The 15,475-nt window shown below is 44.9% G+C and overlaps 6 protein-coding genes across 6 annotated transcripts; 4 read left to right on the top strand and 2 right to left on the bottom strand.

Moving 5' to 3' along the window:
- Positions 1–395: 395 nt before the first annotated feature.
- PHALS_13440 (uncharacterized protein) lies at positions 396–860 on the top strand (the record flags this gene model as incomplete). Its single annotated transcript, XM_024729196.1, has 4 exons — positions 396–416; positions 508–552; positions 609–763; positions 827–860. The coding sequence occupies 4 exons, from the start codon at positions 396–398 to the stop codon at positions 858–860; spliced, it is 255 nt and encodes an 84-aa protein (XP_024579597.1).
- Positions 861–2,503: 1,643 nt separating this feature from the next.
- PHALS_13439 (uncharacterized protein) lies at positions 2,504–3,940 on the top strand (the record flags this gene model as incomplete). Its single annotated transcript, XM_024729195.1, has 1 exon — positions 2,504–3,940. The coding sequence occupies one exon, from the start codon at positions 2,504–2,506 to the stop codon at positions 3,938–3,940; it is 1,437 nt and encodes a 478-aa protein (XP_024579596.1).
- A 176-nt stretch (positions 3,941–4,116) lies between these two features.
- On the bottom strand, positions 4,117–6,473 carry PHALS_13438 (e3 ubiquitin-protein ligase rnf168; the record flags this gene model as incomplete). Its single annotated transcript, XM_024729194.1, has 6 exons — positions 4,117–4,286; positions 4,355–4,370; positions 4,446–4,695; positions 4,802–4,860; positions 5,826–6,258; positions 6,319–6,473. The coding sequence occupies 6 exons, from the start codon at positions 6,471–6,473 to the stop codon at positions 4,117–4,119; spliced, it is 1,083 nt and encodes a 360-aa protein (XP_024579595.1).
- A 245-nt stretch (positions 6,474–6,718) lies between these two features.
- Positions 6,719–9,595, top strand: PHALS_13437 (uncharacterized protein; the record flags this gene model as incomplete). Its single annotated transcript, XM_024729193.1, has 1 exon — positions 6,719–9,595. One exon carries the CDS (start codon positions 6,719–6,721, stop codon positions 9,593–9,595), a length of 2,877 nt encoding a protein of 958 aa, XP_024579594.1.
- Positions 9,596–9,706: 111 nt separating this feature from the next.
- Positions 9,707–10,354, bottom strand: PHALS_13436 (ragulator complex protein lamtor2; the record flags this gene model as incomplete). Its single annotated transcript, XM_024729191.1, has 4 exons — positions 9,707–9,760; positions 9,827–9,919; positions 9,991–10,156; positions 10,287–10,354. The coding sequence occupies 4 exons, from the start codon at positions 10,352–10,354 to the stop codon at positions 9,707–9,709; spliced, it is 381 nt and encodes a 126-aa protein (XP_024579593.1).
- Positions 10,355–11,085: 731 nt separating this feature from the next.
- Positions 11,086–11,449, top strand: PHALS_13435 (uncharacterized protein; the record flags this gene model as incomplete). Its single annotated transcript, XM_024729190.1, has 2 exons — positions 11,086–11,236; positions 11,367–11,449. The coding sequence occupies 2 exons, from the start codon at positions 11,086–11,088 to the stop codon at positions 11,447–11,449; spliced, it is 234 nt and encodes a 77-aa protein (XP_024579592.1).
- Between the last annotated feature and the right edge of the window lie 4,026 nt (positions 11,450–15,475).

Genomic DNA, 15,475 nt, shown 5'->3' with positions numbered 1-15,475 from the left:
TCATTTTTGGCGCTAAAAATTGATTCTTCGCTCCGTGAGCAAAATCCAGCCGACAGACATTTCGGGATCGCTTAGGGCATGTTACGACACGTCCTCACCCAAAATTACGTCGCGTAACTCCCAGTGGCTGCTGAGTTATGACATTTTTAGTGGTGCAAAAAACGTCTAAATTAAACCTGTTTAATTTAAAACCCTTGCTAAATTAAACACTGTCCCCCCAGTTCCAACATGTTTAATTTAGACAGGTTTTACTGTAGTCCAACATGGTGCATATTTCCCTTCAAACTTTTGATTTTTGTCCAAGACCAAAAGGTCTTGAATTGTGCTCCCAATGGACAGCGTCCTATTCCATAGCAGATCATATTGAGCAGATTAAAAGGCGAATACACTTCTTGATGCGTAAAGCCGCTTACTCGGTCCGGTCAGCTTTACCGAACGACGCCGGCTCTAATTGCCTCTTCTTCGGTGACGGCTGGGACTACCTTCAGGCGTAACAGGGGAATATAGGGCGAACATAAGCTTGAAAAGGAATCGCGAGTGATTATAAGTGCGGTATGGAAAAAATTGATTCGTAATATTATTTCCTCATAATTTGACCTAATTCTTAGGATTATTCAGTAAGTGCTACGAGTGATGTATGCACGATTGTACCAGAGTGTAAGTTTGCACGTAGACCAAAATCGCGATGTTTTGAAAAGAGAGAGTTTGAGCTGAAGTCACTGTTAAGAGCGATCTTGCTGCATCTATTCATGACAAAGCACATGTATGAATTGAGTGTGAGGCATTCGAAAAAAAAATGGTGAAGCTTTGGTGTGCATACTTGTAGCGCAGGAAGCGATTCTGCAATTAGAACAAAGTAACTAAAAGCTGGCGTACAGATTACTTAAAACTGATGTTTCCAAATCGAACAAATCACAACAAAAGGTCATCGCTTAGATCCTGTCCTTGCCGTGATCCTATCCACATGAAAGCACACTGCACAAAATCTTAACTTGCGTGACGAAGATTGCACATGTATCAGCTGCGAATGAGTCGCGATCGTAAATCTACCATCCTTGTGCTAGACATAGGTTTAGGTTCCTGAACTGAGACTTTTCACCCAACAGCCTTTCGTTTCAATGCCAACGCTCCTACCCCGGTCGACAGGTAGTCACATGTCATTCAAAGGGTAATCCACTTGCTATTTTGAGTTTCTTTGACAAATTTTCTTGAACGATCGATGAGGTCAGGGATGCATCTTTTGAATTTTTTTAGAACCAGATTGTTGCAAGTTTATCTTGTCTAAGTTAAAAGACTGAACACAACGTTGATCGCAATTTATTATTCCCATTTCGTTAAGTCTTGTCGAAGACGTGAATCACAGTGAGTTTTAAGACAGAGATTCAAGCCTTGTTGTAAAAAATGGATCTTGATGTTCTTATCGACAGAGATGCTGGTCTAGTCACGTTCTGACTCTATATACCCGTAGATGCCAGCTTATCCTGATATTTCCGATCATAAAACTTGATGTTTATATACAGAAGTTCGGAAAATGAGTTCAGCAGGACTTTGAACCAGTTTGATTTTTGTCGTCAATTCCATACCAACGTCCTCGCCGAGTGTCAAAGGCTTAATCCTTTCCGTGATGCAAGATAATCTCCACGTCGAATCTACGAATCACTGAGCTGGCCAACTAAACGAAAGTTGCGGGTGTGATATGACCTTACTTGACTGGGCCCAGTCATGATCTTGTATTTCACGCACTCTGTTCCTCACCAGATTGATTTTCAATTTTTCCGTTTGGTCTTTGTGTGCGTCGCAGAATACATATCCTTGTCGCTTTTGCTTACCTACCAATCTTCATCGATGGGGTATTTTGGAGATGAGAATAGGAATTGATTATTATCTTTCACTGAAGAAGTATGTCGATTCTACCACCCTAGTAAGTACTATACGCCTTGATTGTGGTGCCCTGCTTATTTTCTACTATTGCTCATACTTTTTGTTTTTAATCTATTGCGTTTTACAGACTGTAACCAAATCGCTGTTGTTCGTACAGCGCATCCTGCGGTCACACTAACTAACCATGCAAAGTGCCAGCTATCATTTTATCTCATCGTATACATTAAATATATTGAAGCAAGCTTCTGTCGTTAATAGTTGCTGGGGAGGTAACGGCGTTTAGAAGTCGTCTGCCGGTGCTACTGATCAAACGTTAGAGTGACGTATGAAACCTCATTATTTAAAGATACATTTAATACCAATCAAATGAATCACAAGCTAGATTACGTGGTACACATAGTTACAGACACGGTTCGTGGTTAGGTCTTCTTTTCACATCGGACTTCTATCTTTGAATAAGCAGAGCAAGGTTTTATTGCTACTCCTCAAGGTTTTATCGCAAGTGTGCCAAGCCTTGAGCTCTTCAGTCAGAAGAAGGCGTACACAGAGGTACCACGCAGGGGGTCAAATTTGGAGTCGAAGATTTAGGAAATACACTGATAATCAGATACACAGGGGAAGAATGAGTCGTGAGGAGCGCAAGATGGCGCAGATTATCGCCAGCATTGAGCGCATGGAGCAGGAGACACGTGCATCTGGGGACGATTCAAGCCGGACACAAGAAGCTTCGGAATCGGTCAGGCAGGGCTTTCGCGGCAAGAAAACTAAAAAAGGCAAGATTATTGGCGTTAAGTTTAAAAACGATAAGAAGCTTAAAGTGACAGCCGTCGTAGAAGGCAACCGGATGCCATTTGAGCGCAATCTAACACCCAAGAAACGATGGATTCAGCTTTGGAATGCCCAGATGGACGAAGGAAAAGACGGAGACGCTAGCATTTCCACAATTGTGACGTATGAAACAGCTGAAAACCAAATGTCAGTTTCACCGGCAGTCGCGTCATCACCTGTATCAGAAATAAAGGTGGCCCCTGCCATTCCATCCACATCACTAGCTACAGCAGATCAGGAAGAGACGCCCACGATTACAATTAAGCTAGAAAATGTTTCAATGGAGGCGATTTCTTCAGTTGACTTGGCGCAAAGTGATGAAAAAGAGCCCCTCTCTTCCACCCGTGTCAGTGTGATGAAAAACGAATCGCATGAAGTGAATACTGAGAAACTGCTTACAGAACCCTCCAAGGTGGCGCTGACCCAAGACGCGGTAGCTTCTTCACAATCGTTGCTGACGTTGCGAACAAATTGTGCAACAGCCTCTTCATCATCAGAGCTGCGCGTGGAGACGCCGTTGATGAACGAGTCATCGCATTTGTCCCCTCCAGTGGAGCGGAGTAGCCCCACCACAACAGCATCAATAAGTCCATCGGGTAAGATAAAAGAAACCGACACATCGAACAATAACACAGCTACCGCTGTTGCCACGGCGGCCAAATTCTCTCCTACAACGACGTCGCAGAAGGATTGTGTGACTGAAAAGGAGTTGTCCCGAAAAGACACGGTGTCGGGACTGGCTAGAAAAAGCAGCAGAAATAATCTGGACATTGTAGGTGACAGTCATCGAACGACGTCATCAGGTCGTGATTCCGAACTTGTGAGGAAACGAAGTGTCGAGCTTATCGATCCGCCTATGTCTGAGGAAGCAAAGCAACGAGCTGAGCGAAGGAGGAAGCGGAAGTCAAACTGGGATGTTGGTGATCCACGAAAGGGGGGTAGTCCTGTTGCTGATCCTCCCGTCAGTGCTGCAGCGGCGGCAGCAAACCAGCAATCTTTTGCTAAGTATCCACCCAATCGTCCCTCATGGCGGTCTAGTCAAAGCATAATAGACTTGAAGCCTCAATTTCAAAGTGGGCATCGCCCCTCAAGTTTTTACAACAAAGCATTTAGTTCAGCCAGTCGACGTGGTTTTTATCATTCGAGCCCGGTGTCTCAGGATCGATCCAGAAGCGCAGGACGTTCTTCTGCGCGCCACAGCTACGTCAACAGCAGCAGTCACTACAGGTAAATCCTCGGGCAGACTCCACATGAGTGGAGGCAGATATATCTATGATACGCGACCATATTGTGTAGAAAGTAAAGATTAGCAAGCGGGCAGACCAGCAGAAGCGTAAAGCAACGGCATGTCGTCATGTGCAAGTTCATGTATTTTACCCAGTTTGAGTGTCGTACATAGATTATCTGTTACGTCATCGTCGGCACATGCATACAATTAAGTGCTTCGAATGATACATGGCAATGTCCTGCACTCGCTATGTTGATCATGAATGCCTGTTCCGGCTCAATTTTCCCGATCTGCACCACATATCTCCGTGCAGCGTCATCACTCGTTGGAAGCACTGCTCTTTCTGTAACTGGCGTTTCCAACGTCTGAGTCGCTGTAAACATGTCATTGTGTCATAAAAGCAAATCTCGGACGTACCGCGTCGGTGTTTTGTCTGTGTTTGATATGTACGTGATCACGATGATGGTAGTATGAATTAAACAGCAAGTGATGCGCTAGAGAAGTGCACGATGATGGGCTCCTCATCGTCTCGCTTTGGCACACGCTCATCTTTACAATCAGATTTATACAGATACCGGGAATCAAACAAAAAGTTGTCTCTTTTTGCTTGTATGGATATGGCAGACTTTGATACGCGTCGTACGAACACGACAATGTATCGAGGAATTCCGACATATAGTCGAGAAAATCTCTGAGATGAACGCTGCGCAGCGTATCTTGCGTTTGAAGCGCATTGGGTGCTATCTGATTCTAATTCTCTACAGAATCATTTATATACTGTTAAAACTTTGCTTGCGATAGCGAACATCATGTAGCACTTCAAATTGCGTTGGTCATATCGCAAGTCTTGGATGCAGCCCTTACCTTCTATTAGTCGCCAATTTGCGTCGTTCGCAGCAGCTGATACACACATTCGAAAAAATCTTAAAATCTTAATATCGTCATCCTTTCACCGCATCTCAATCAGAAGACCGACCGTCCAAGCGCAAGCAGAGGCACTTAACAACAGTCATCCTTAGCTGCATGTTGCTCTTCTTCATGTCAATTTTTTTAACAAAGATGTCGAGCACGAACACTTTTGATCTGGACTATTCTGTCATTCAGCTGTGATCTCTGTCTTCGAGATCACATACTCGTGAGCTTTGTCTATTCCTCGTCTCCCTTCACTTTAGTTTCGAAATTTATACATCTAGCGACACCCTGCGTTCAGTGTCATAGACCATCCACACTAAAATTTCCGCCTTCGTTGTGCTAGTCTAATGTATCAGAAAACGAATTGGGCGACATAGACACAGCAAGAAAGCATGATTCTTAAGACGATAAAAACACTAGTTTTTTTTTTAAATTACTTTGAAAAAACTGAAGTAGGACTGCGACACATGCTGCATCTATTGTCAAAGCATGTGTTGGTGTAGGTACAATGCGTACACTTCCATGAGCTTCTTCGCTGACTTTGACGGGTCAACATCTTGAAAGGTTCCGACGCACAGTCCACCGTGCTATTTCGCTTGAGATCTCGGCTTCGGGTGTGCAATGCGATTGGAGAGATTGTCGTGTCAAGCGTAAGCTGACGAAAAGGTTTGCGTCCTTTAGCAACTCGCCGTCGTCGTTCTTTTGTAGGAGTAGGACTGTGCGAATTACTGCGAAGAAAGTATTTCCTATCCGGCGCACTTATCTTCAAATGGGTCCGAACTCTTCGCGGGGGTGAAAAGCTTATATTCGCAGAGTGTAAGCGACGGAAGTTATGTCCCGAATGACTTGATGTGGCCCGCGAAGCGCTGAAAAACTGATCTAATTTTGGCTGCGTCTCATCCGCAACATTTGATGCGGAGCGAGTAACTGGTCGGTGAATTAAGCTACTGGGTGCCATAGATATAGATGTCCTTACTTCTGTCGGCGGTGATGACGAAGATGATTGTGGTGACAATGGAGACGCCGCCAGTGACGCCGTAAATTCTGGATCATTTTGTAGGAAATGGATTGTTTGCTCGAATGCGCGCTGCTCTGCTTCGTGCACTTGAGACTGGTGTCGACGAAGCTGCTGTTCGTAGTAGACGCTGAGTGCTCCAGCACTCTCATCGCTCATTGTTCGAGTATCTTCGCCACTATTGTGCAACGGTGGAGCATTTTCATCGTAGAAATCAACGAGCGGCTCTCTGTCGCTCGCAATATCACTCATAAATGGACAGTGGTCTTTAATGGCTGCCCACATAACTTCATCCACCTTATATTGCTTTGTACGCGCAAACCCGACAACTCGGCGTCGACAAAAGCCACAGTTGACGCTTGTTAATTCTAGTCCGCGCTCAAAACACTCCATACTAGTAGATGTCACAAATTAAAAGAATGATATGTTGCAAGCGGGAGACGGTTTCTCTTACCAAAGGTAACGATGACAACATGGCAATTGAATGGGGCGACGTAGCACATCGAGACAGAGAGGACACTGGAATCGAATGGGGATAGATACAGAGTTCATAGGAGGGACCAGAAGCGCCGTCGGAAGCGTCGACGCCGCTGACCTTGTGAGTGCCATAAGACTTGGTTGCCTTGCGTAATTTTTGGTTGTCCGCTGGAAATGAGAGCGCTATGTATCACATGTCGCAAGCACATTAACTTAGAGGTATATCATGGTAGCAAACAAAGCTATATCGTGATACATCTAGATAAAGAGGTCATTTGTATTAGATCTGGCAGAGTTTACACTTAATTGAATTTTGAATCAATAGGTACAGATTTTAATACATTTACTACCCTTCAACCATTTCCGGGTTACATAGTATGCTTGCGCTACGGCTGCGTTGGGTCTCGGGAACCACAGCATTGCCAGTAGCTCGCTTGACTCTCAACTCTGCGCGTCGCACTGCAATTTTAATGTCAATGCACTCGACTTTGTCATCCTCCTCACGTCGATTTCTCGCTTTTCAGCAATTTAAGTCAGCTTTTTCCTCAATCGCTGAACATCCAGCCAATGTATCTCATAAACTGACTGAAGAAAGTCGTGAAAATGTCGTAGCTTTGCTGAAGGCCCGCTGCAATGGACTGTACCATGACAACGAGGCGTACATTGATCCAGCCGAAGCACTGGCGCTCTGGTTGCGCGACGTACAAATGCTGCAGCATCAGTACGAGCCATCACTTCTTGAAGAAGAAGTCACACGTGCGTATGAGAGTGGAGTGGCTATTGCTTCTAAACAGCGGCAGTTTGATATGGCCACAAAGCTTAGAGATCAGATGCAGCAACTTGGTTACCAACCCACGGAACGCATACGCCAGTACTTAATCCGCAACGTGGCGTTGCAGCTCATCAGTTGTACTCGGTACACGCCCCTGGAAGATCTACGTGAATTGATGCAAAATGTAGATAAAGACATTCGGGAGCGCGAGATCATGAGAATCGTGGAGCGTGAAGAGTTTCCTCTACAGCTCAAGACAGACAAGGAGTTTGCGCTTTTTCATAAGCGGCTTATTGCCGGGATCGAGGCGCAATTGGATGAATATGAACACTACCTTGAGGCACAAAATGCTGCGCATTTCAAAGTACTTCGATCAGCAACACCGTATAATGAAGCGCTTCGTGTGTACGCAGACAATGGAGTCAAGTTCTCTCGTATGCTCGAGCTCATGGTAGCACGTGAAGTTGTAGTGGATGTTGAGACTTATGAGGCCCTTCTATTAGGTGCACGATGGAACGAAATTCCAGCTACACTAAATCAGCTGCTAGACTCGAAATTGGTGGAGCAGCTTACAGCTGCATCTTCTGATACCGCGAGTGACCACGTACACAGACTGTGGATTAACGCTATGAGAGCTATTATATACTCAAGTACAGAGCACTTTGGTTCTATATCTGCAAGTGTTAAAAAGAAAGACGTGGACCAGTTGCGTAAATTGTTTCTATTTGTTGACGAACAGATTTCTAGTGCTTTTTCTAAATTCAAGTTTGCAACGACAACGCAGTACGATGAAGTATACACGATGCGAGTAAAAGCTGCTGCAGCCTGCGGTCTTAGCATGCCGGTAGAGACAATTCTTGACGAGTATGTCCAGTGTTCAAAGTCAAGTACCGAAGGTGAAAAGTCTATGCTGTGCAAGGACGTTTTCTTATCGGCTTTGGAGATATACCCCTGGTCCCTAATGGATGTACTAATGCTCTCGCGAGAGTTTGCACTGGCCCGCGCCGAGAGTCATGAAATTGCGACGTCTCCACGTGTGCTAGAGATGCAACAGATGTACGAGCGCGTAATGGCCAGATTGAACAAAGCGCAGAAGCGTGTTGCAGATATAGAGCACTGTATTACCTCGAGAAGCTTGACGCTAGATGAAGATGAGCTGCGCCGGCTGCTAGCTCAGCAAAGCAAAGCGAATCAGGTGATCGATCGGGAATCCAGGAGAGCTACAGCCATCGAGCGACGTCTTAATAATGCGCGTGTTCTAAAAGCAAATCAATTGCTGATCAAGGAGAACTTGACACGAGCAGATAAGATCGTAGATCGTGTATTGTTCAAACTGAAAGATGCAGGCTTTGATTTAGAATTCGATCTCGACGTGCCAATTAGACTTATGGAGCAGTATATGAAGTGTGCTCGACGTCTAGACAAGCGTCTTACGCAGCGGCAGAAGCATGTAAGCCTTCACATGATGGACCGCGTCTTCAAGCGAGTCAATTTAGTCTCGAAAGCCGTGCGATCCGGTGGCATTAACATCCAGGACCCGGAGACTTGCAAAAAATTGACCCTTTTCTTTGAGCATGCAGTATGTGCTGCCGTGCGATATTGGCGGGAAGAGGAGACCGATGCACTTGTACGCAAGCAGCAACAGCTGCTGAAGACGCAACAATTATCTCCGCGCGAGTATGACCAGCTTATATTTCAACGTGTGACAAACCTTGATGTGCGTGGAGCACACTCACTTCTGCAGGAAATGCATAATGCTGGTATGATGCCGTCTCAAGAAGCTATACATCGCATTGCGCTTGGGCTGCTGTACCAGCGAAATGGGTCGCTGATTGATGAGTCTAACATTAAGATTGATGCAAGAGAGAGCGGAGATAAAGAGGAAGAGTTTGACGATGACAGTGAAGCTGGCGATGAAAATGAAGCTAACAATGAAAATGAAGCTAACGATGAAAATGAGGCCAACGATGAAGATGAAGCTAACGATGAAAATGAAGCTATCGATGCAAAAGAAGCTAATGAAGAAAACTATGATAAAAAGACTCCGGTAGAAGCTGAGGCTGCGATGGACTGGGAGATGTCTGCTTTACTTAGTACGTCAGATCAAGAAGCTATTGAGCAAGAACTTGGGCTCGGTACCTTAAAGCTAGATGAAGACAATGATAAAAACCGTGCTGATAGTGCAGCAGCAGCGCGAACGCTACTCTTGGGCTCAGATGCACCTGTAACTGTTGAAGACTTGATTGGCTTCTTGCAAGACTGGTATAATCTATATGGCCTCAAGCCACTTGGCAAAACGGTTGTTCCATTGCTTGCTCGACTTATAGATGACAGTAATTTTCCAGAACTTTGTCGACTACTGCAAATTTTAGAGTCCATGGAGGGAGGTCTGACTCCAGCGACTAATTTGTGGCTAGAAACACGTCTTGAGCGCATGGGGAAGACTTTGGACGACTTTCGTCTACAGAAAAAATCAAAGTGAGCTCTGCAAGTTTTAATCGTTTGAAACTTCTCGAATATAAGCCTTAGAAACATCATATAGAAGAGGTCCGAATTTCGTGCATCACAATAAAATTATAGTGAAAGATAAGATTTACAGTTCAATTTGACCAAGCGATGCCGACAGATATGCCCCTAGCGTTTCCACCTGCACAATATATAGTTATGTCACATCGCACTTTACAAGCCAGCATCATCAACATCACTCAAGCACCTTAGCTTTAAGCAATCCAATTGGTATGTCGATGCTTGAGTAGGCACAAAGTAAGAATTTCTTGCTTGCGACAGTCATTGCCAGACGTCCATGCTACACATATCAAAGAGTTCTACTTAGAAATGAATCGCGCAAATAAATGGGTCTAGCATCGTCGCGCTTGCCTCTAGCTCAACGAGCATTGTATGAAGATTTCCGGAAGGGTAGGCCTCTTTCCCAGCGTGCAGGTATTCGCCCCATGTATGAGTAGCGATTGCTCCCACGACCTTGTGGTCCACATCCTCTCCTCCGCCGACAGATCCAACAAGTGCACCCTCAAGCGTCACCAGCCTGAACGATAGAAAGGTATTAGAGGACAGTGCAGGAAAAACGTTTACTGCTGCAAATTGTAGCCTAGGCAAGAGCAGTAACCTATGGCTTTACGATTTAAAATCGACAAAGCTTGAAAAGTACCACCCACATGCATGCATTGATCCCATCGCCCACGATCTGGCCTAAGACTTCCGGCAATACTTTAGCCCGCAACATATCCACTTTTTATTACTAGAGTAGGACTCTTAAAATCACACAAAATCTACATTTGCAAAATTGATGTTTGTTTGAAATTATGGCTTTCAACGAATCGCGGCAGAAATAGATCGTTATATGTTTTATCCGGGCAATAAAATTTACGAAAATACTACCAATAGTCTATTTTACAGCAACAAGAAGATTTTTTAAGAATTTTTATTGTAGTGCACTACATACAGTACAAAGTCACATTACAGTACTAGTGAAGACGATGGGACTCATTTAAAAAATGAATCATGATGTTGGCCTGGAACGGAAGTGTTCGTTCGCCTTGGTAAGGCTTTGATACTTAGAAGTAGCGGATTGCGATCCGCTACACTTGTACTGGTTCTTGAAAAGAACTCAAGGTCGGTGACCTTAGCTCAGCTCCCTCTATGGAAGTGTTCGTTCGCCTTGGTAATGCTTTGATACTTAGAAGTAGCGGATTGCGATCCGCTACACTTGAACTGGTTCTTGAAAAGAACTCAAGGTCGGTGACCTTGGCTCAGCTCCTTCTATGGAAGTGTTCGTTCGCCTTGGTAAGGCTTTGATACTTAGAAGTAGCGGATCGCGATCCGCTACACTTGTACTGGTTTTTGAAAAGAACTCAAGGTCGGTGACCTTAGCTCAGCTCCCTCTATGCAAAGTGCTACGGCAGCCCCACTGCACAAAGGAAGAAGAGTACGATTGCCTGGCAACTGAGCACCAACATGAAGCTTGCAGTTTTTTTTACAGCTGCTGTTTCAAAACCTGCGTTGTGTGCGCCCTCTTCTCTCCAGACTCGAGGCAAATTGTGTCAAGCTCCAGCGAAGATTCGTCCGATGAACCACATGTGGGAAAATCTGTGCCAGAAACCGAGGTGTAAGAGTGACTTTGTTTCTGTCTTCTGTACCAGAGCCAATAAAGACACGGTAGTTTAAGTCAAAAATTCAATGGACCGACCCTAAAATTATGGTGTATGTTTCATCGATATCACAGTGACACAATATAGCTGACTTGGCACCGCCGGATGCCAAAAGTCTTTTGAATGAGCGAATTCTTTGGGATGGCGAAGACAAGCCATCAGGGGATTAAGTCACAGCTCAGAACACATCTTAATTTTGCGCATTTTTTATCAGCGGAAGACATGAAAATACCCGCCTTAGATACAACATGTTCAGGCTTCATACACCAGTGTCGATCACGCAGAGCAGTGCGGCTTTTTTGTTTTGTGTCGATAAAGACTGCTGTAATGAATTATGTTAGCGGCGTAATCAAACGTTCTGTAGGTCTACCCAAATATTCTCCAACAAAAGTATTTGTGTACAAAGAAATGAGAGACGAAGTAGCCACCAAGATCGTACGATAAATCCCGAAAAGTAGAGGTTGAGCTCAGCGATCGGCATGGACGAGTCCACTGTTGTGGACAATTACATAATATTGAGCTCAAGGCGTGAAGCAGCTAATCTTCGGATACCATGGATTGTTATTTATACCTTATCATAATTTTATCGTGTACTACAAATCACGCATCTTGTCCTCGTGTTGAGTCCCTCACTCGACTTGGTTCTACGAAACATGTACGGCTTCCCATAAAAACGGTCTTATCATCTATACAGACACTCCTATTGGTGCAGAGAACGAATTAGGTTTGGTGAGATCATACTCGGCGCCAAGTTTTACAATACACATTGTGAGGGTGAACTAAGATAAATATATTCACCCTTTAAACCTCCGCTGAATAAACGTTGCCTTGATTTGGCTACAAAAGATACCACAATTGGCGGTCCAAAGAGCAAAAACAATCGCCTAAAGACGTTCATCAGCAATAAAATTGACATATTTGGAGCATCTAGATAGAAAGTCTGTCGATGCATCACAGGCGCCCACGAAGCAAATTAATGGGAGGCCGCGTATGTGAAGCGGCAACCCTTTCGAGAGCAAATACAAAAATGCACACCCTCTAGATACGAAAGCTTGAGATGAGCATGGGTTCGATCTTGATTCAGACGGAGCACCAGCTGTTGCGCTAGCAATTTTCTGGTAGGTTGGGCACGCGTGAAACAGGTGCACAATGGTGTGAATTCCCATTATAAAGGCATTCTGTAGTGGATACGACTCACGGATCAGACGTCGCGAGAACTCGCACTACCGAGTTAGGCTTACCGAGTGCGGTGGATTTCTAAGCCACGAGTAGGGAATAAGCCGACTATGCCGAAAGGCTTAAAACTCCCAAAGTCAAGAAGTTAGCTGACCCACTTCCAGGATCAATATAAGTTACCATCCTCACGGATGGTCTACGTAATCGCACCAATGCCTTCCGCATAAACCCCACCACTTTTCATAAAATCGTAAAAATTGCATTATATGCGCAACACTGAATATCAGCAACAATTTGCGCAAACTTCTGAAAGGATGCGGTGCAAAACAACATGGCTGGGTAGCCCATGGTATACTTACCAAATGCTTATGACAGACATTGATATCCCTCTTACTGTCGTGGGTACCTTAGGCGCGATGCTTTGGGATTGTTTGTAATGTACGATGGTCTGTATGATAATACTGGCGACGTTCAACAGATCCGGTTTGCGATGACTTTTGTCTTGTTAAGAATCCTTCCTAAATCATGAATTCAAATGCAGCACTAAAGACAATATGGCGGAGGGATAATCGAAGTATACCCATTTAGCAGAATTTTGATGTGGGTGCCCGCAAACGACTAGCGTCAAAATAGGCTTGATGGAAAGCACGATGTGCCCAAAAGGCTGCCTCACTAGATTACATACTACGTCTATCTGTGCCAGATCACAATAACTTCGATGCAGCGCCGCACTTGGTAGCACTTGTAGTCAGTCAATGGCAATTAAATCGCATCGAAGACGACTTGCGCCGAGTACAAGCGCGGTTAACAGTCGCTTCTAACTTTGAGGTGTGATGGCGCAATCGCCACTATCGGACTTGGATAATGCTCGACTTTCACGTCGAACTGCGCTTTTGCACGTTGAGCCAAGACATGGTATCAAACGACCAGCTTAGGCAAATACTGATTGCTATGAAGAATCCATTGACAAGTTAAGTCGTCCACTTTATTTGCGTTACTGTAAAATTGATCGTTGTCACGGGTTTCGCGACAGACGTGATGGTGCCACCTTAAAATTTGACGAACTCTTCAGTCGAAAGGAAGCTCGATTGAACCGCGTATGTACCGAAAACCAAGCAATCCGTTCTGGAAGCCGTCTAGACAATCGACATTCAAGTCTGGGCATGGTTTCATGCAACAGAATCCGTCGATATAACCGTTTGCAAAATATAAATTCTGCTGCACTTAAAAACGATACACGATATGAGCTTTCGGTTTGCTCATTTCATAGCTCAGGATAGAGTTCACTCCGACTAGCGAAGTACGTGCGGTCATTACTCGAGTTTAGGAGGGATAGATAGGAGAGGAAGGGGCAGTTCTTCTACGCAAATTTTGTCTTGCAACCGCTTCAAACGCATAAAGAATTTGGATAGCCGCGAATGATACGACTACGAGAATCCTACGAGCTCTCGTTAGCTGGACAAATTAGCCATTTTACCAAGGGCTCGCGGACACTTCTCTTCGCCACCACGATCTCAACGTGGTAGTATCGATTTTTCTGCCGATTTAGAAAGAGGGGGTGCTCAAAGAGGGAGTTCCCATCTGCTTCTTTCGTGACTGCCTTACAGAATTTTTCTGTTGTGGAATTGCGATTGACGAGGGTGGAAAAACTCCATTTGCTGGTGAACCGGCAGGTGATCGAGGTGTTTGGCCGGGTGTCGAGGGCGCGACAATGCATGAAGGATATTCGACGGGTCGCTTGCGAAGTTTGCTATCTCGCATGCGTCATGAAACTCGCCTGGGGATTCAACCTAATATTGAATACAAACTTTGAGGCAAGCCCTGCAAGTTGTCCCTCCTGCTGCCGCTGATAATGCGGCGCCTCCTGCCACGGAACTTTGCTCTGGTACGAGTGAATATGCTTCCAATAGTAATATTCGACGCGATCAGTAGCCATCTGTATCTTGTCGAGGTTCAAACTCTCGCAACCGTGCATTTGATTTTGAAGCTCACGATTATCCTCGTTATTTTGTGGATATTACTGAGGCGACGGATCAAATTTTGACCACTCGCGGAAGTGGTAGCTCTGAAGCCATATTATGATGACCCTGCGTTCCATCAAGGTTAGAAATCGCGTCGGCGCAATAATAGGGCTTGAAGTGCTCTACGTAGAATAACGAGTGTTTTAGTCGGCGTCGCAGGTCAAAAGTGAATGCATTTCCCTGGCATGAATCGACCGATAAAAGGAGGTAAAGCTTCAAATTCCCAAGCTGGACATCGCATCATGTGATAGGATCTTCGTACTATTTAGTACACTTTCCCAACAGTAAAAGACATTTTGCTCCGACAACCTCGTCTATCTGCGTATTTCCTTTGTAAATTTTATGCACTGGCCATTGCATCTTACAATCGTGCGATCACATTCATCCGAGACATGATGAATCAGTCAAGGGCGCCCGTGCTTGAGATTCACATTCGCGTCATCGGTTGAACAAATTTGCGAGGTAGCGATTTGCCAAGCTCCTTCCCCACTTACATCAGAGACACCATCCATCGCACAAAGCGGTTTCGCAAGTCATTCATAAGAAATAACGTACATCTAGTGGAAGGATGAGCCGAATTGCTCACAGCAAACTCTACCCATGGCATCAATTAACTCCATGTTGCGATATATCCTGACAAAAGCATCTCAACATATCGGCGATCACTCAGCTGGCACGATATGTTTGCCCATCAGTCTCCGGTGGACAAATCCATGCGAGTGCAACCCGAAAAAAAATCTTTTCAAAAGCCACTGACGAATCGTGTATCAGGATCACTGATAGAGGCGTCTGGCAACCCGTGATTGCAAGAACTTGATAAAGGAACAATTTAGCCGATTATCGACATCGATGGAATCGCTATGTGGCGCGATGCGAACCATCTTGCTTAGTCTGCCGACGAAGACGAACACTCCATAGTGACTATCAGTATTATCAGGGAACCCGAAGATAAAGTTGAGAGCGCCTGACTTCCAACAGTCAATAAGAGAAGGGAGATTA

Source organism: Plasmopara halstedii (assembly GCF_900000015.1).
Source record: "Plasmopara halstedii genome assembly, contig: Scaffold_658, whole genome shotgun sequence".
NCBI classification, from domain to species: domain Eukaryota; phylum Oomycota; class Peronosporomycetes; order Peronosporales; family Peronosporaceae; genus Plasmopara; species Plasmopara halstedii.
The sequence above is the reverse complement of the archived record's forward strand: the minus strand, read 5'-3'. Positions and strand labels throughout refer to the sequence as shown.